The 19948-nt window shown below is 36.6% G+C and overlaps 3 protein-coding genes across 3 annotated transcripts; all 3 read left to right on the forward strand.

The window, feature by feature from the left end:
* The first annotated feature begins 6071 nt into the window (after window positions 1–6071).
* LOC132194715 (uncharacterized) lies at window positions 6072–7481 on the forward strand. The gene is made up of 2 exons (XM_059616172.1): window positions 6072–7122; window positions 7176–7481. Exons 1-2 carry the CDS (start codon window positions 6080–6082, stop codon window positions 7405–7407), a joined length of 1275 nt encoding a protein of 424 aa, XP_059472155.1. The 5' UTR covers window positions 6072–6079; the 3' UTR covers window positions 7408–7481.
* A 644-nt stretch (window positions 7482–8125) lies between these two features.
* Window positions 8126–10852, forward strand: LOC132194922 (uncharacterized). Its single transcript, XM_059616521.1, has 2 exons — window positions 8126–9213; window positions 9921–10852. The coding sequence occupies exons 1-2, from the start codon at window positions 8126–8128 to the stop codon at window positions 10114–10116; spliced, it is 1284 nt and encodes a 427-aa protein (XP_059472504.1). The 3' UTR covers window positions 10117–10852.
* A 10-nt stretch (window positions 10853–10862) lies between these two features.
* Window positions 10863–16392, forward strand: LOC132194924 (uncharacterized). Its single transcript, XM_059616522.1, has 4 exons — window positions 10863–12411; window positions 13280–13450; window positions 14057–15208; window positions 15877–16392. The coding sequence occupies exons 1-4, from the start codon at window positions 11342–11344 to the stop codon at window positions 16070–16072; spliced, it is 2589 nt and encodes an 862-aa protein (XP_059472505.1). The 5' UTR covers window positions 10863–11341; the 3' UTR covers window positions 16073–16392.
* Window positions 16393–19948: the final 3556 nt, after the last annotated feature.

Genomic DNA, 19948 nt, shown 5'->3' on the forward strand with positions numbered 1-19948 from the left:
GCATTTAATATTTTTAGTTTATTTAACTAAACAAAACTTGCTTGTTTCATTTATTGAATAGCAATATCTGTTCGACTATATTTGTTTAAATATTTAAATTGCAGAGCGAAAACTGTAGATTTTCAATGAGCAGTTCTTCATTAATAACAGATTTTGAAATAATTATAAATTTTACAAAAAGTTAATTGCATCTGCTAATTAGTGCAGCCGCGCAAAAAAGTTATTCTTTAGTATAAATTTACATACTTCTATTGGTAATGTTATAGTACGCGCGACGTGTTTCCCAAAATCCTTGATTTCAGTTGGCATCACTTGCATTACGTCGCGCGTTTAATAGTGGTTTTACGTCGCGCATACAATAATGGTTTTACGTCGCGCGCTCAATACTGGTGGCGGTGAAATTGTTCAGAAAACCGATTATTCCATCGATACCTCGGCAACATGTATAGCACGCGCGACGCAATTCTTTTCCTACAATCTTAATTAAGGGGACTGCTAGGAAGAATAGGGGCCCTTGGGATGGGTTCAGAATGGGGCAAGACGACCTCTGGAGGGCCGTGTGCACCCTTATAGCAGGCGCGACGTATCACTATGGGACGTGCGACGGTCGAAAAAGCGAACTCCGGAGGGCGCTTTTCACCATCGTCAGAGGCGCGACGCATGGTTATAGGACGCGCGACGCATGCTTATAGTACGCGCGACGCATGCTTATAGTACGCGCGACGCATACTTATAGTACGCGTGACGCACGGCAAATTAAATAAAAGGTGTTGCACGCGGCCGGAGTTGTGGGCACCCCACGAGCCGGCAACTCGGAGGTGGGCAACCCCCAAGATTAATTTTTGCAGAAGCCGCGAGCGAGGGGTGGAGGCGCAGCGAGGTCGAGGACGTGGGGAAGGCCGTGCGGAGGGCGAGGACAAAAGGGCGGCTGTGTTCATGAGGGGGCTCCGCAGGAGCCCCCTCACGATCCCCGCCCTTTTGTCCCGCCCGGAGCCGGCCTTCACCACGTTCTCGGGCGAGCGCGCCTCCAGCCCGAAGCTCGCAAACCCACAACGGAGTTGCTTAAAAAAGGAATCGTCTGCAAAAAGGGCCTAGAAAGCAAAAAGTGTGGTGCCCACAACTCCCCTTGCAGACAACACCTTTTGTGGGCAACTCCGTTGTGGGTTTGCGAGCTTCGGGCTGGAGGCGCGCTCGCCCGAGAACGTGGTGAAGGCCGGCTCCGGGCGGGACAAAAGGGCGGGGATCGTGAGGGGGCTCCTGCGGAGCCCCTTCATGAACACAGCCGCCCTTTTGTCCTCGCCCTCCGCACGGCCTTCCCCACGTCCTCGACCTCGCTGCGCCTCCACCCCTCGCTCGCGGCTTCTGCAAAAATTAATCTTGGGGGTTGCCCAACTCCGAGTTGCCGGTTCGTGGGGTGCCCACAACTCCGGCTGCGTGCAACACCTTTTGAAATAATTAATTTTTCGTGCGTCGCGCCTCCTATAAGCATGCGTCGCGCCTCCTATAAGCATGCGTCGCGCCTCCTATAAGCATGCGTCGCGCGTACTATAAGCATGCGTCGCGCGTGCTATAAACATACGTCGCGCCTGCTATAAGGGTGCGCACGGCCCTCCGGAGGTCATCTTGCCACATTCTGAACCCATCCCAAGGGCCCCTATTCTTCCTAGCAGTCCCCTAAATTGAGATTGTATTAAAAGAATTGCGTCGCGCATGCTATAGAGGTTTCCGTGGTAATCGGGAAATAAAATCGGTTTACTTAAAAATTACACCGCCACCAGTATTGTACGCGCGACGTAAAACCATTATTGTATGCGCGACGTAAAACCACTATCGAACGCGCGACGTGATACTTTTACATGGGAGCATAAGTGCTGCCAACTTATGAAAAAACACGTCGCGCGTACTATAACATTACCCTTCTATTTGTTATTTTAAAATGATAATAATATAAATAAGTTGCAATTTACTTATTCATTTTCTTCAATTTGGTAATTCATTAAGATAAATTTAATAAAAATCATGTGTTTAAAAGAATTTTTCATAAAAAAAAACTGTGTCTCGACATATATTTTTAATCCTTATTTATTTGATTTTCCGGAAGCAAACTAGGAAAAATTCAATTGGTTCCCAAATAAATTGATAGAAAAAAAATTATTTTTGCATCTTCTGCAAAAGGAAATGAGCGTCTGCGTGGAGCAATCTCGTTTTATGGCTCCACCTTTGTTATTCCATTAGCGTCGGACGAACTTGGACCGTGAAGCTGCGTGCAAGTAAAACGATTGCAGCAGAATATAATGTGATAATATAAAAGCATCGAGCAAAATAAGAAGCAGAGAGAGAGACAAGGTCACCACGCGACATGCTAATAACTTCTTTAGATCTCGTAATGTATGGACCGAATGGAAATAAAATTAATGTGAGAGACGGTAATGGTTTGCAATGCCAATTGGTATGCGCACTCGCAGCACAATGAGAGTCAAAGGGGAATGCATTCTGATTTTTTTTTTTTTGCCAACTACAATTTGCTGAACGCACTTACATAATGGGAATGTGTTTAAGTGCATTTAACAAATGGGAAAAGAATTGATTTAATGAATTAATTTTCTCAAAAGAGAACAAAAGGATTTATTTTATTCAATGTAAAACGCACAAGTTTTAAAAGATTGAAATAAAAAACCTATTTTATTATTAAGTGCATGATGGAAATATTATTAACTCCAAAAGTGGAAAGATAAAACTGTTTTAAAAATCACAATCACTTCTTTGTCCTATTCAATTTGATAATTGACCTTTTTCACCCTGCAGGAACCAAAAAACATCTTTTTGGGTTAAATTGAAGTTAAAATCAAATTTTTTAAGACATTATGTTTTGGAACAGAATTTGCAGCTGCAATAATAACGCAAATTAAATTTGTTAAAATTTTTCTTATTTATTGTGAAAAAATTAAAAAAAAAAATCATCTATTTTCAGCGTTAACAAATGTTTAAAATCAAATATCGTCTCATTTTGTGTTCATTTTTAGAGAACTTTAGTTCCAAAGTGTCTTTATTGATTGTATCATAAGGCAATTACTGCCCAGGTACATCAATACATACATTCAAAGAATAATTTATCAATTTACATAATAAAGAGGGGAATATTATCTTAAAAAATCACATCAATCAAAAAAATATTACATCAATTGCATATTTAACAATGAGAATAAAGGGAGTTTTGAAGGAAAGGAATTATATAGGATGAGGTATGACTGGAGACCACCTTTTGACTGACACTAGTGCCCCAAGCATGCTTGATTTTAATCTTTATCAAGTTCTTTGACGCTTTTTCTTTAAGAGCACCTAATAAAGACAATCATTTGTTTAGGACTTGGTCTCCGCAATTCTCTTTTCTTTGTCTTTTATCTTATTCCAATAATATTTAACTTTATCACATTAATATTTACATTTTTGATATATATTTCTATGAAAATTATAGCAGTAAGTTTTATAAAACTTGAAACGAGATAAAATGAAATTATATGTATTGACCGTTTCTTGTCCAGGGGCAGCCATCGTAAATCGGTATTACGCCTTGGCTGCAAAAAAGAACTTGTATAAGGTCCGAGCAAAGCTGCTTTACAGGGCCAGGGCGAGTGTCGTGTTGCCGGAGTGGAGGCCGCGCGAATGATACATAAGAAGCATTAAAATAAAGCATTGTACGCGAAGGCGCGACACACCCACACTATACACCAGATTGAAATAAATTACTCGCCGTGGCCGCGGCGATATACACGCGAAATTATTATTTGCGCTCGCTCTCGAAAGTGTGTGTGTATATCGGGTTTACACTACTTATATCAAAAGCTGCAGCGCAGTATTGTGTGTCGGGGCAGTTTGCGGGATGCACGAGCAACGCCCTGCGCGGATCATGTAGCACCAATTAATTACGTACGGCGGGTCGTGCGGCGGCGTCCGCAGAACACCGATCCGCCTTGTCGCCCGCAACCTCGACGCCGGACACAAAAATATACATACGTGTGTCGCCGCCACACGCGTGCTTGCAGTTTTCGCCAAGGGACGCAGAAAGAAAATAATTTTGACGGTTTATTAACCTCTGAAAATTAAACTGCAAATTAATAGGAAAAAATATTTGAACTTTGAGAAATCATTTGACCAAAATAAAAGATTTTAAAAATGACAATTTTATTATAATAAATATTAGTTTATATTTTTAATATAAAACATGTAAAGAATTTAAACTTTAAATAAAAAATTTTATTTTTTATAGTTTATTTTAATATTAAATTTTATAGCCAAATTTATCATATTATATGTATTAATAAAGTTGCAACATTGGTACCGTTTAATTTTAAAAATGCAGTAAAGAGATAAATCAATTAAGTTATAAAAATTCACTGATGCACAATAGACTTATCATCTTTTCATGAAAATGTAGTTGTTCAACACCCTCCGCATTATTTTTTTACTCTCGACATTATATTTATGTTATTATTATTATTTATTCTTCTCGGTCAATACAAAAATTTTAAATTGGAAAAAAGAGAAGAAAGGGTTTACAACTATGGAATTTAATTTATAGTTGGATCGGAATTAATAATTAAACTTAATATGAAATATCTACACACTAATAAAATTGACTCGACAAAAATTACTCAATAGCTAAGAACAGTTCTGATTTTGAAGTGAACTGAAAAATTTGAGCAAATTCAACCTGTTGTGGCAAATTAGAAATAAAATTATGTAGAAAAATACATTTAAATCATTTCAAAAGTGAAGAATAGAGTGTTAAAAGCTTATTTGGCCTAAATAGCTGCTGCGGAAATACCAACATATTTTCTTTCCTCTCGTATATTGTTAAATTAGTAACTTTTGACTAATCGCCTTTACGTGCTGGATACGTTTCGCGTTTGAGACTTTTTTAAATATGCAAACATCTTTTTAAAATATATTCAAGCTAATGTATGATTTTCGCGTGCTGCTATTGTATAGCCAAAAAATTACTGAATAATGAACGCAGATCTCGAAACTGTTATAATTATTCTAAAAAAATTAAGGCATCCTGCTTAAATTAATAAATTTTTATCCCTTTTTTAGTTTACCATATCAATAGGACTTATAGGACTCTATGCATGCATCTTAAATTATGTTACATTATTTAACATTTATTTCTGTCCGCAGACAAGAGAGAGACAGAGAGCGGTTGAGGTTTGGATAAAATCTTGCGCCGAGTGCCAAGACGAGTATTTTAATGCCGAGACGCAGAAGGTGTTATTTGCATAGCATCAGACGAATGTAATTACACAGTAGCAACTTATATATGGATGAAAAATTGCCACTGTCACGCCGGAGACAGAAAAAAAACGCGAACAAAAAGCCACAAATCAGCTTCGGAGAGATAATTACCTCGAGATAATTTGCTCAACTACTTTCTGATGATGAGAGACGCTGAAGAGTCCTTTTTAATTTTAATTAATGAATTTCATGTTGTAAAAATTTGCTGAAAACTTTTTACGAATTAAAATAATTAAATCGTTAATTAATATTATTAAATAATTAAATTTTGAATTAAAAATTAAAGAAAATATGAAAAAGAATAAAAAACGGGAGCTTAATCACATTAGAGTGGATAAGGAAAAATTATTTAGGACTTAGTTTTAAGCAACATCTCAAAATTGCATAGGTATAAAAAATATGAACTATTAGGATTTATTTATTATTTATTTTTTTAAATTTATTAAATTTTGGTAACATGACAAAGCTAATTGTTTATCCTTTTGCCCACAAAAACCACAATTATATAAAAGAGGGCACGGGAAAAGTCTGTTTATATCAAGAATTTCTCCTCGTGTGCCAATTTTTTCCGATATATCTTAAAAAATCGTTGTTTTTGTTTACAGCGCAAACGATTCAATTTTCTAGGTCGAGCAAATAGAATATCAATCTCATCGCAAGTGAACAATAAACAAACATATTTGTTTTTGCCACACCGAGAGGGAAACTGAAATAAAACCAGACAATGCCACAAGAGAGAAGCACGAGTATCTCGGCGGCCTTTTATCTCGAAAGACGCACAAAGAGCATGACCGAGCGCGGGTTGAGTCGGGCCGAGGTGCAGCTGGTGCTGCGGACGGCGCTGAAAAAAGACGCCGTCCGCGTGTTGGACTTCAAAGAAGAGGGCGTCGGCGCCAATGTGGGCTTCATGGGGGAGCACAACACCCTCACCGTGCACTACTCGGAGCAGGAAAGCGAAAATTCAGAAATTTCGTTTTTCCTGAAACGACTTCCGGCGGGCGAGCGTTTCCGGACGTTCGTCCTCGAGCACGGACTTTTCGCCAAGGAAAAGGAAATGTACGAGAAACTGGTGCCGCTGATGGAGAGGAGTCTGCGGCGGAAGATGCCGGTGGCCGATTGTTACCTGGTGCGAGACGACAGCGGCTACGTGATTCTGCAGGACTTGCAGAGAATGGGCTATAAATTGTGGGACAAGTACGCGTTGCTGGGCCGGCGACAGGTGGAGGCGGCCGTGAGGGCGGTCGCCGCGCTGCACGCCGGCTCGCTGGCCGCCGAAGCCACCAGCGGCAAACTGATGCCCCGCATCGCCGACCATTGCCTCAAAGAGGCCCTAATTGCCGATAACACGTCCGATAACGTCGTCTCGCGGCAGTGGCACTTCTCAACCTGGAAAACGTGCTGCTCGCTGCTCGGCAAAATGCACAACTTGAAAGTGGACGAAGAGAAAATGCACGTCGCGTGGGAGGAAGCAGCCTGCGTCGCCGCCGGCTTCTCCGCCAAGTACCGAAATGTGCTGTCGCACGGTGACCTCTGGGTCAACAACGTCCTCTTCAACGACCACGCTGACGGCGTCGACGCAGTTCTGGTCGATTTTCAAGTTTATCGATACGCGCCGCCCGCACTTGATTTGCTCACGTTGCTGCACCTCACAACTTCCAGGGACTTCCGAGCACAACACCAGGATGATTTGATCGAATTTTACATTCGTCAAGTTGATGATTTTTTAAAGGCGGCCGGACTGGATAGAAAAACTCTTCTGCCAGATTTCGCTGCACAGACGCACCAAAGCTTCGAAGAGTTTGAAATTTTTGGAGCCGTGATGGCAGCAAGGTGCACTTTAATATCAAATCTCTATTATTTTTTCAATTTTTTTCTTATTTTAGATATATACCGATTTGTTTGAAGCAAGGGTTGATTGATCCGTCGCAAGCGCCGAGCTTCACCTCAAATGAAAAATATGCAACCAAAGAGTTTGCCGTGGACCAATCTGACGCACTGATCGCCGCTTTCGGCCGCGGCCCCATTGGAAGGGTCTTTGAAGAGCGCGTGTTGGACACATTAAATTGTCTTGTTGATGCTCTCAAAATTAAATTAAATGAAAGGCGGAATATTTAAAAAAAAAAAAATAAATAAATAAACATGTCTTTGCTTCAATTCACTTTTTTATGTGTGATTGTTTTTTAAATAAAAATTTGGTACATAAGTTAGATTTTAATTCTGCTTGTCAGTAAGTTTGATTTAAGTTTCCAGTTATCAATTTACAAAAATTTTGCTTATTCATAAAATTTTAAAAAAACATACTTTTCATAAAAACAGGTATAAAAATTTTTTTAATCATTATTTAACAAACTTTTAGCTACATTTATAAAATTTATTATTTTATTGTTAATAAAATTTTATTTAATAAATATTTTTAATTAAAATAAAACAGATTTATTACATTTACTTAGTAATTTATTATATTTTATTATCTTAGTTTAAATGCAATTAAAATTAATATAAACATACCAAACCCAGTTGAGCACTAATTAAATTAGCAAAATACTAATCGTTAATGCTCGTAACGGATTTAAATATTATATTTGTTTGTATTATGTATAATGATGAGAATTAATGAGAAAAATGAAAGATTATTATGATAAGAAAAATTAATTTGCCACATTCCAACAACACAAACCAGCAATGCACAACAGCCTTTTTCTATTAGCCAAAAATGGGGAATGGGCCCATAAATTATATCGTGAACAAACAAATAAAAGCACAATCACGACTGCAAAACTGCTGATAACAGCTTTTTAAACATTGAGATACTTTTGGTCCACAAGCAGTTGCGATGGAGAGCCAAAAACAAGCGTTCTTGAGTGCGAGTGAAGTGCAAAGTGCCCTTAAAAAGGCCGTCGGACCAAACGTGACCCTGAAGGGCTACACCCTGAAGCCTGTCAGCGGCACCGTAAAGGTCGGATTCACGGGCGAGCACTTCATCGTTCAGGTGGAATACCAGGAGAGCCGCATTTCCTACCAGGCCACCAGCAGGACCAGTTTCTTCGTCAAGCGCATTCCGGACGCAAAAACAAATTGCGACTTCATTTTCGAAACCGGGCTTTATGCCAAGGAACGCGAAATGTACGAAAAACTATTGCCAATGATGTGCAAAGCGCTCAAAGTGCCAAAACTACCAGTTCCGGACTGTTTGATCATCTGCGATGAAAATTATTTTGTTTTTGAGGACATGCTTAGGGCAGGGTACAAGCTAAGGGACAAGAACCAGTATCTGGAAATGGCCGAATGCAAGGCCCTGATCGAGGCCGTCGCCCTGCTGCACGCCGGCAGCGTCGCCATCGAAGCGAAAACCGGCAAAATGATGGCCTTCCACATGAAAAACCACCAAGAGGTGGTGATAAAAAAAGAAAATACGGCTGCTGTGGACATCGCAGGCTCTTGGCACGCGGCCAGCCTGGCTTCCACCCTGGGACTTATTTTAAAAATGGACGAGTTCAAAGGCAAAGTGGCTCAGGTGCCAAAAGAAAAACTGGTACAGAAATTGAGCAAAGCGTGGGACGACAGCGCCGAAATGGCCTCGGGTTTTTCGTCGAAATTTGCAAACGTTTTGTCGCACGGTGACCTCTGGCTGAACAATATGCTTTTCAAGGATGACCCGAACGGACAGGTCAAGGCAACATTGATCGACTTTCAAACATACAGATACGCGCCTCCAGTTTTGGACATTTTGAGTTTCCTCCATTTGACCACGAGTCGCAAGTTCCGGTGGAACCATCAGTCGGAATTGCTCAAATTCTACCACTCGACTCTGGTGAAAATTCTGCTCAAGGCGAATGTCAATCCAGATTTGGCGCCTTCACTCGAGGAATTGGAGAAATCTGCGTTTAGCTTGCGTCTCTTCGGGATTGCCATTGCAGCGAGGTGATATTAAATTTTTATTTTTTATTTATTAATATGTTAAGAGTAATTAGACTTGCAAAAAGGTTTCTAAAATTAAAATCCAATGCGATCTTAGATCTTACTTTATATATAATATTGCACTAAACGGTAGTCGGATAAACTAATTATGCCATGTTATAATTGTTGTAAATTATAAAATCCTTCTATTACAGGGGTTTTTTTGCACATTTGTGTCAATTAAGGTTAGTTCTACTGTCATAAAAACCATCAAATCAATTTGATTTCCTTTTCTATAAAATAAAAAAGTTTATATATCTTTTAATTGACTATAAATCTACTGTAATCAAATACACTTAAGTTTCACTAAAAATATTACTTAATGGCAAAAAAAAACTTCATTTTTATATGAAAACTCCTAATTAAAACCCAATTTTATAAAATTTTGCAGTAAGAAAATAAAGAAACTAACTTATTTTATTTAATTTAACTTCATCAAAATTAAAATCACATTCTTGTATGGCGAAAAACTTTTTTTTTCATTCTAGTTTCCATGAGTTTCCATAATCGTTTATTTTTCACTTTAGCATGAAGTATTTTGCTAAATGATTAGATTAGCGCTCAGATTAGGGGTGCGGATTTCTTGATTTAAATATTACAAAATCCGGCACTAATTTTAATATTTTGTTGAGATTTAAGACTAGAATTCAATTTCATAAATATGTTTCAAGGTACATGCCAACAGCACTGAAAACTGAATTTACGCCAGCGGAGCAGCAATTGAGTGCCGCTGAAAAAGATGGGATACCTCAGGAATATATTCGAGACAGCTCCGACTTAATTATCCATTCGTTCGGAAGATCGCCGACGATGAAAACCAGAGTGGCCGAGGCTATTGAAGAGCTTATTGATTTTCTTGAGCTCTAAAAGAAAAGATTATCAACCTGATTAGACTTAAATAAGTAAAAAGCAGGGAATATTTCTGATAAGGCTTTTATTGTAGACCAATATTTTTAATTATCATATCGTGAAAAAATTCAAAATTGCTGCAATTATAAATATATATTTATATTTTACCTTCAAAACGTATTGTTGCCGGTGGGTCCTCTATAAAATGGCTACAGGTTAATATAGAGTTGGCACTTTTCTTGTCGTTTGTAGATTAACCGCGGCGGCCCAAGTCTCTTTTGATATCGGGCGTTTTAGCCAACATTTGCTAGTTTTAAATTCTCTCTTCTGTTTTACAAATTTATGTATCAACTGAGAAATATAAATAATAGTGATTGATAATTTATCGCCAGCACACTTCTTATGTCATATGAACACATATTGTCGGCAAATTATTATTGGCTACTCTAATTTTCATAATTACAAAGGTTAAACAAAACCTAGTCTAATGCAAATTGATTATACTTAACTAGATTAAAGCAGCAATTTCATGATTTAATTATTATTTATCAATATTCTATTAAATATCAATAATGAATAAAATGACAAAGAAGGATGAGGAATATAAAGGGCATGAAAACAAGCAAATATATGTAAATGTAGCTAAATGCTTGCCATCTAAAGAGATACAGCCGCCGCAGAGAACACAGATTAATAGAATAAGCTAAAATTTTAAATTTAAATAATAAACAATGTTTTAAAGTAAAAAAAAAAATATAAAAATTAAATTTTTATTTCAATTTTAAATAAGACAAATTAAAAATTTTAAATGAGTTCTATTTAGATTGTTTTTTAAAAGAAATGAGATTAATTCTTATAACTTTATTTTGAGCTTTTCTCGAGTTTCAATTTTTTATTTGTAGACATTTAAAAATAAAAAATTTAAGTTTTCCACTATATGGCGTTATGTAAACTTGAAATAATTAATAATTATATTTAGCTATTTTTAGACTCCAGTAAAGGATAAGTTAATGTAGCTGATGTGTAAAAAGTTTAAAGTAAATTAAATTTTCTAAATACAAAATTAATACAAACAAGCGTTCCACTGGAGTCTTTATTTTATTAACAAGCGATTGCAAATGAGAGCTCATAAATTATTTCAGGACGATAAACAAATAATGAAAAGCACAATCTCTAGTGCGAAACTGTGATAACAACTTTTTGCACACTCATATCTCAACTTGGTCTACAAGCAGTTGATAATATGGAGAGCCCGAAACAGGCATTTTTGAGTGCGAGTGAGGTGCAAACTGCCCTTCAAAAGGCCGTCGGACCGAATGCGACCCTGAAGGGCTACACCCTGAAGCCCGTTTCACAAAAGGTCGGATTCATGGGTGAACATTTCAACGTGCTCGTGGAATATCAGGAGAGCCGCATTTCCTATCAGACCAGTTTCTTCGTCAAACGCGTTCCGGACGCAAAATTGCTTCGTGACTTTATTTCAAAATTCGGGCTTTTTGCCAAGGAACGCGAAATGTACGAAAAACTATTGCCAATGATGTGCAAAGCGCTCAAAGTGTCAAAACTTCCAGTTCCGGACTGTTTTATAATCAGCGATGAAAATTATTTACTTTTTGAGGACTTGCTTCGGGCAGGGTACAAACTGAGGGACAAGAACCAGTATCTGGAAATGGCCGACTGCAAGGCCCTGATCGAGGCCGTTGCCCAACTGCACGCCGGAAGCGTCGCAATTGAGGCCAAAACTGGCAAAATGATGGCCTTCCATATGAGAAACTATGACAAAGTGGGCAAAGCAAATGAAAAAAGCGACGATCTGGACATCGCAGCCTCTTGGCACGCGGCCAGCCTGGCTTCCACCCTGGGACTTATTTTAAAAATGGACGAGTTCAAAAACAGGGTGGCTCAGGTGCCAAAAGAAAAACTCCTGCTGAAATTGAGCAAAGCGTGGGACGACGGCGCTGAAATGGCTTCTGGATTTTCGTCAAAATTTGCAAACGTTTTGTCGCACGGTGACCTCTGGCTGAATAACATGCTTTTCAAGGATGACCCGAGCGGACAGGTCAAGGCCACATTGATCGACTTTCAAACTTACAAATACGCGCCTCCGGTTTTGGACATTTTGAGTTTCCTCCATTTGAATGCGAGTCGCAAATTCCGGCAGAACCATCAGTCGGAATTGCTCAAATTCTACCACTCGACTTTGGTGAAAATTCTGCTCAAGGCGAATGTTAATCCCGATTTGGCGCCTTCTCTCGAGGAATTGGAAAAGTCTGCGTTTGATCTGCGTCTAGCAGGGATCTTCATTGCAGTGAAGTATAATAAAAAATAACTCATATAATAAAAAATATAAAAAATATAAATAAAACTGAAAATATATTATAAAATTTAAATTATTAACGCCAGCCATGAGCAAGGAATTTTAAAAGCAGATTAAGTTTTATTTCTGATGTCAAATGAATTTCAAGCTAAATTGCCTATCCAGAGCCTAATGCTTAAAAATGGGGTTTGTTCGGAACTCAATTGAATTGGAGAGAATATTCAAAGTTGCTCTTTCCTGTCCCTCGCTGGATTAGTTGTGAAATTTAACAGTAATTTATAGAACTAACTAATTAACAAAATGTTAAATAACAAGACCGTCTGTCAAAGGGCGGCTAACTAATTTGTGTGAAGTAATAATAGTTTTAATTGACGATGACTCATATTTGTCTGAATCTGTAGTATATTAAATATTTTATTTATATTTATTTTTTTAAAAGCCAGTATGCAATCAAATACACTGAAGTTTTACAAAATTCATTTAAAATTTTATAAAATTTTAATAATTAAAATAATTACCTAATTTATAAACATAAATAATAGAATTTTTTTATGAATCAAAACAATTTAATTTAAATTTTATTATAAAAAAATTTTAATTAAACATAAATGTATTATTAACTTTTTTTATATTTTTCCTTGTCCAAGCTTAAATCACATACTTGTGTTGCGAAAAGCTCCTTTTGCAACTTCTCAGTATTCTAGTTTCCATCAAGTTTATTTACCACTTTCACAGGTTTTTTATATTGAAAAATTATTAGATTAGGGGTGCGGATTTTTAATTTTAATATTTCAAAATCTGGCATTAAATTTCATATTTCCTCGCATTTTTGTATAGAATTTTATTTCATGAATATGTTTCAAGGTACATGCCAACAGCGCTGAAAACCGAAGTTACGCCAGCGGAGCAGCATTTGAGTGCCGCCGAAAGAGATGGAATACCTCAGGAATATATTCGAGACAGCTCCGACTTAATTATCCAATCGTTCGGAAGTTCGCCAACGATGAAGACGAGAATGACTGAGGCCATTGAGGAGCTTATTGATTTTCTTGATCTATAAAAGAAAATATTCTGCACGAGATTATTTTATCGTACCTGATACATTTGATTAAAATTAAAATTCGTGATTATCGTCAAAATTTCTGCAAATTATTATATTCATCATCCTCGTGCTATTTTATTTTTCTTCAAAACGTATTATTTCCTGATGGTCTATACTTTATAAAGAGGTTGATAAATGATAAGAGTTTATTCTGTTTTCGTCGTTTATCTCCGATTCTGCATGTTTTATGAACTCTAATTAAATTTTCTCAATTAAAAATGTAAAATAACTATAAATTTCGCCCTTAAAATATAATTAGCCTAATCTGCAATAAACCACAAATTTTGTGATTATTTAGTTACTATTTACGATTCTGTTAAATATCAATAATGAATAAAATGATAATAAAATGAGAAATAAAAATTGAATTAGCAAATATATTATGTTATTTATGTTCAAATAGCTTTTTTTAATTTAATTCATTCATTTGATTCGTTTGAGCTGTTAAAGGGAGAAAATAATTTGAGCAATTCGCAGCCAATGATCAGATGTAAAATATCAAACAAACTCAAGTTGGCCGAGTAAATTATGAAATGAACAAACCCAAACAAATATATCAAAGTGCAACCGCAAGATAATAACTTTCAAACAATGAGAAATAGCTCGGCAGTCGCGATGGAAAGCCCGAAACAAGCGTTCTTGAGTGCAAGTGAGGTGCAAACTGCCCTTCAAAAGGCAGTCGGACCGAATGCGACCCTGAAGGGCTACACCCTGAAGCCCATCAACGGAGGCGAAAGGGTTGGGTACTTTGGAGAGCACTTGATCGTCCAGGTGCAATACCAGGAGAGCCGCATTTCCCATCAGACCAGTTTCTTTGTCAAACGCGTTCCCGAAGCAAATTCTTTCCGCTCCTTTATTTCAAAATTTGGTATTTTCGCCAAGGAGCGCGAAATTTACGAAAAACTGTTGCCGATGATGTGCGATGCGCTGAAAATAATGAAATTACCGGCCCCGGATTGTTTGATTATCTGCGATGACCAATACCTGGTTTTTGAGGACTTGCTGAGGGCAGGGTATAAAATGAGGGACAAAAACGAGTACCTGAAATTGGCCGATTGCAAGGCCCTGATCGAGGCCGTCGCCCAACTGCACGCCGGCAGCGTCGCCATTGAGGCAAAAACCGGCAAAATCATGGCCTTCCACATGAAAAACCACCACGAGGTGCTGTTCGTTAAGGAAAAAAGGGCTGACCTGGACATCGCAGCCTCTTGGCACGCGGTCAGCCTGGCTTCCACCCTGGGACTTATTTTAAAAATGGACGAGTTCAAAGACAAAGTGGCTCAGGTGCCAAAAGAAAAACTTTCACAAAAATTGAGCAAAGCTTGGGACGACAGCGCCGAAATGGCCTCGGGATTTTCGGCAAAATTTACAAACGTTTTGTCGCACGGAGACCTCTGGCTGAATAACATGCTTTTCAAGAACGAACCGAGCGGACAGGTCAAGGCCACATTGGTCGACTTTCAGAACTACAGATACGCTCCTCCAGTTTTGGACATTTTGAGTTTCCTACATTTGACTACAAGTCGCAAGTTCCGGCAGAACCATCAGTCGGAATTGCTAAAATTCTACCACTCGACTTTGGTGAAAATTCTGCTCAAGGCGAATGTTAATCCCGATTTGGCGCCTTCTCTAGAGGAATTGGAAAAGTCTGCGTTTAGCTTGCGTCTCTTTGGGATTGTCATTGCAGTGAGGTAATAATTAAAATACATAATTAACATCAATGAAATAAAATAAATTATTTGAATTAAATTTGAAATTAAATCACTTTCAACACCACCTCCAATAATTAAGTCTACATGAGAGCAATAAAAATTCATGATTTCTAATGGGAAAAGTATCTAAAGATTGAAGTCAATCCAGCACAAGTTAAATATATCAAAATTTATAGGGAAATTCCTGCAATTTACTTCGTTTTTAAAAATCAATTTGAAAAAAAAATAATTTTTCAACGTAATTAAACTCCCACTTAAATACCCCTCGTGTTTTATTAAATATCTTCCAATCTGAAATGATAAAGAATTATTTTGTTCACAACAGATTTAGATAAAAATAATCTATTTCTGCTGCTATTAATTTGATGAAATGATGAGCGCTTATTTTGAAAAAAAATATAAACATTGATATGTATATATAACCAAAAAACTAATAAAATTTTGTTTCTTTTTTGTGTCTTTTTTGCTTATTAAATTTGAAATATTATAAGTTATCAGGTCATTGTGAGTGAACTTATTCACTGCAATCTTCCGAACGCAAATAATAATTAAAATTAAAAATCATTGCTAGAGATAATTTTAGTCACCTGCAGAGACTGTAATATATAATCTTGCCAAAATTTAATTTCATAAAATTATATTTCAAGGTACATGCCAACAGCGCTGAAAACTGAATTTACGCCAGCGGAGCAGCAATTGAGTGCCGCCGAAAAAGATGGAATACCTCAGGAATATATTCGAGACAGCTCCGACTTAATTATCCGATCGTTCGGAAGTTCGCCGACGATGAAGACGAGAATGACTGAGGCCATTGAGGAGCTTATTGATTTTCTTGATCTATAAAAGAAAATATTCTGCACGAGATTATTTTATCGTACCTGATACATTTGATTAAAATTTAAATTAATGAATCCTCAAAATGTCTGCAATTTATACATTCATCATCCTCATGCTATTTTATTTTTCTTCAAAACGAGCGGCCGAGGCTATTGAGGTGCTTATTGATTTTCTCGAGCTGCAGAGGAAAGATTCCCCAGCACGTGACGAGTTGTAAATGAACTTTAAGCGTTTGGCTTGTGTGTATAAAAAGCAATTAAACGCGCCGAGATAAACTTGCACGAGAGTTCATTACACGTGAGTGGAAACTTTCCCAAGACATATGTTACCAGCAAAATTAATTAAAAAGCTCCACATTTCTGGAAATTTTAAGACGTTTTATTCCCTTCTGCCTGCAATTTTTTCATTCGAGATTCAATTAGCGAAGCTTTTCTCCGCCATCTGCTGTCCGCAAAGTCGCGAAAAAAATATCTTCTGCCAAATTACAACAGAATATATACGACACGTCTGCTCCCCCTTTTGTTAATATGAAAATTTTGAGGTGTACAAAATCTGTTCGTGGACCATAAAAAACGAGCGGGCGAGGGTTCAGTCACATCTAATAAAACGCGGAGAGATCGCAATCTCTGTTTGATAGTCGTCCTTTGGCTCGGCTCGGGTTTCACGAGCCAAGAGATGATAAAAACCCGGTTGTCAACTGTGGTCCGTTCGAATCCTTCGGCTTGACATGCGATCACTTTTTCTCGCTAATTCGCTCACTTGGGCAACAGTTTCAACGTCACTGAGCACGAGGATGAATAATTCAATTAAAAACACCTGCGGACGAAGCAGATTTTTCAGACTATCCACCCAATAATAAAATTCTGGCGAAATTTTATAAGACACTTTTTATTATATTTTGTATATAAGAGTTGATAGTTTGAAAATGTGCTCTTTTCATAAAAAAATTCCATTTAAAAATTAAAATTTTTAGCACACTGGGTTTTAATTAAGTTTTTATTCTGGTCAATTTAAGTATTAGCCCATTAATTTTTAAACTTGGAATGACAATTTCTGCTAAAATCTAGACTTCATTATAATATTTTGCCGAAGAATCAAAAGAGATTTATTTTATTTGTTGATTATATATATAAATTAACAATTATCATTTAATCCAAAACAGCCTGCCGTGACCAACAATATTTCTACATTTCATCCTATCTGTAGATGTGTGTGTGATTTATTTTTATATATTTCAAAACATTTTCACTACTTTAATTCCATTTAAAGCTACATGATCTTAATTTACTGCTGGAAAACCAATAAAAAATTTATATTAATTATAAATTAATGTAAATTAATTTAATTATTGCAGATATAAAATATTAAATATTAATACAGAATAAATTTAATAATTAAATTTAATTAAAAACAAACTACATTATAAACACAATGTTTTTCGTGGATTTATAGTGTGTGTGAACTGTGAGTGGTTTGCTGAGCAAAACAGAACTTTTAAATAATTTTGAAAAATCGCTAAATTTCCAAACAATTTCTAATAAATAATGCCGAGTGCTCAATTCAATTGAATGGCGATTTTTTATTAAAGTCAACCGAGGCTCACAGCTGCGGATCTGGGAAGTTTTAGCAAAATTTTTGTTATAGTGGTGATGCCTTTTTGTCCAACAATCTCTCTTTCTTAATAATTATTTTCAAAAATTGAATCTAAACAATGTATATTTGTATTATTTGTAACAATGTGGACAAGTAAACAACAATAATAATAAAAAAATAGAACCGTTAAGGCACATTAAGGACTTCTTATTGACATAGTCAAATCAAGTCTTTACAACAATAGAAGCCGTTTTTGGCAATTATTAGAAATTTAACAAACCATTGTTGTAAAGACTTGATTTGATTATGTCAATAAGGAGTCCTTAAGGTAAAATTGATAAAAAAAAATAGGTTCTGCACAAGTCGATAGTCGATAAGATTTTGTCAAAGCTTGACCCTCAATATAAAATAATTAATGCCGTTTTCTTCCTTTAATTTTCTGATATTTTTTTATTTTGCTGCATGTCATTATCTGACCCAGAATAATTAAATTGCAGTCAATTATATGATTTGTCAATAATTATTAATTACGCTTCAATTATAATAAATCACAAAATTAAAAGTTTTAATGAAAAAGTGATCTTCTTTAAAAAAGAAAATCATTTAAAAACACGCAACCTTTTACAAGAGCGCTATTTCCATCTCATTAATAGGTAGCCCGAAAAATAAATTAGGTTCACGCGTATCTTGTCAGCGAAATTACCTCCGCAAACCACCCATAGCCAAATGTGTACAACACCGTGAAATGTGCGCCCAGCACTTTTTTTTCACACAGACCGGGGCGACCTCGTCGCAGAGGGGCCAAAATGCAAATGAGGCGTTTAATGAATAATTTCGGCTCTCGCGCGAATGGAAATAATTATACATCTGCGGCTGGTCTCGCAATCAAGGCTTCTACATTTTCTTCTGCATATAAAGTCGACTGGCCAAAAAAGCTCCCCGCGTCGGTCGGACAGGTTTTAATCCTGCGGACGCCGCTTGAATCGCTAAGTGGCTCGGGTTTCGCCGCCGCCGCTCTTTAAAATGATTTGCCCCGACTGAGCGCCGTCGACTATTATCATCCGTCGTCGACGACGTCGCGCACACACGTGCAAAATTACGAGTCATATTTCACTGGCCCATCGCAACCAGCAGTTGTGTCTCTCCGAGAGTAGCTCTCGGATGCTATGCTGGTTGCATTTGCATATAGAAAATTTTACATCAGCTGTATAATATAGGGGCGGCAGTCTCAATGGTGGATTTTAATTCCAATTTCGTTAGTTTTTTATTTTCCATTTAATCCAATTAAAATGAGAAAAGCATTATTTGTTTTATATATATTTGATATTTGATTTTATTTTCAACTTTTATTTTTTGAAATTTCTTATTTAATGTCTTATCTGATATCAAAGGTTTGTCAAACAAAAGAAAATTTGAGAAAATACATACTTATTTTTAAATTTTTTAAGTTCAATTGTATTGGTCAAAAAGTTAAGTAAAAAAAGTAAAAACAAAATATATTTATGTCTTTTAAATAATTTTTACCATACAAGTACAGAATAAATTTGTAAAAAAAAAATATTTATATTAAATTTAAAACAATAAAATATTGATAAATTGAAATTTTATCAAAAAATTTAGCATTTTAATACGAATTATTAAAAATTAGATATAAATATAATTTTTAAACCTCAATTTTTGACGCAAAATTACGCAATGATAAATAATGCTCGCGAATAAAAGGATAAGCACGGCGCGCGTGTGACTTTGAAGCAGAGCCAGCAGAGAGCCTAATTTACATAATGTACGTACATTTCTCGCGGGCCATTCCTCATGTTTGCGCATCACTGCAGAAATTAAGTTATGACACGAGGAAGCCCTCTGGATTTTTTTCAGCCGTTGATAAATCCGCCTGCTCACTTGAACGGCAAATAAATCTGCGCTCATTAGTAATTGTCATCAGCATTGTCGCGGGATTAAGCAATGAGGCGGATTGTATGGACTCGTGACGAATTACGGCCTTGGCAACACACCAGGTCACGGAACATTTGCAATATGCGACTTAAGAATTCGCCAGTGTTGTTTGCAATCGAATAAAATTACCATGCTTACGATCAGAGACCACGAATGTTCGCAAATAGAAATGTGGGATTTTAGGAAAATGCTCAAACTCTGTAACTTAATAAAAAAAAAAAAAAAATCAGGGTCATGAAGATTTTCTAAGCGTTTCTTCGGTGCAATTTTCCAAATGACTTTTAGTTTGGTTCATAATTTATCTAATAAATTAGAAATTCAATAATATAATTATTT

This window comes from Neocloeon triangulifer, unplaced genomic scaffold (assembly GCF_031216515.1).
Source record: "Neocloeon triangulifer isolate White Clay Creek 2 clone unplaced genomic scaffold, ASM3121651v1 ptg000008l, whole genome shotgun sequence".
Taxonomy (NCBI): domain Eukaryota; kingdom Metazoa; phylum Arthropoda; class Insecta; order Ephemeroptera; family Baetidae; genus Neocloeon; species Neocloeon triangulifer.

Coding starts and splice junctions, on each gene's coding strand:
- LOC132194715 (XM_059616172.1), top strand. CDS start 6,080: ATGACCGAGCGCGGGTTGAGTCGGGCCGAGGTGCAGCTGGTGCTGCGG. Junction 7,123..7,175: donor GGAGCCGTGATGGCAGCAAG/GTGCACTTTAAT, acceptor TTCTTATTTTAG/ATATATACCGATTTGTTTGA.
- LOC132194922 (XM_059616521.1), top strand. CDS start 8,126: ATGGAGAGCCAAAAACAAGCGTTCTTGAGTGCGAGTGAAGTGCAAAGT. Junction 9,214..9,920: donor GGGATTGCCATTGCAGCGAG/GTGATATTAAAT, acceptor ATATGTTTCAAG/GTACATGCCAACAGCACTGA.
- LOC132194924 (XM_059616522.1), top strand. CDS start 11,342: ATGGAGAGCCCGAAACAGGCATTTTTGAGTGCGAGTGAGGTGCAAACT. Junction 13,451..14,056: donor ATGACTGAGGCCATTGAGGA/GCTTATTGATTT, acceptor TATGAAATGAAC/AAACCCAAACAAATATATCA. Junction 15,209..15,876: donor GGGATTGTCATTGCAGTGAG/GTAATAATTAAA, acceptor TTATATTTCAAG/GTACATGCCAACAGCGCTGA.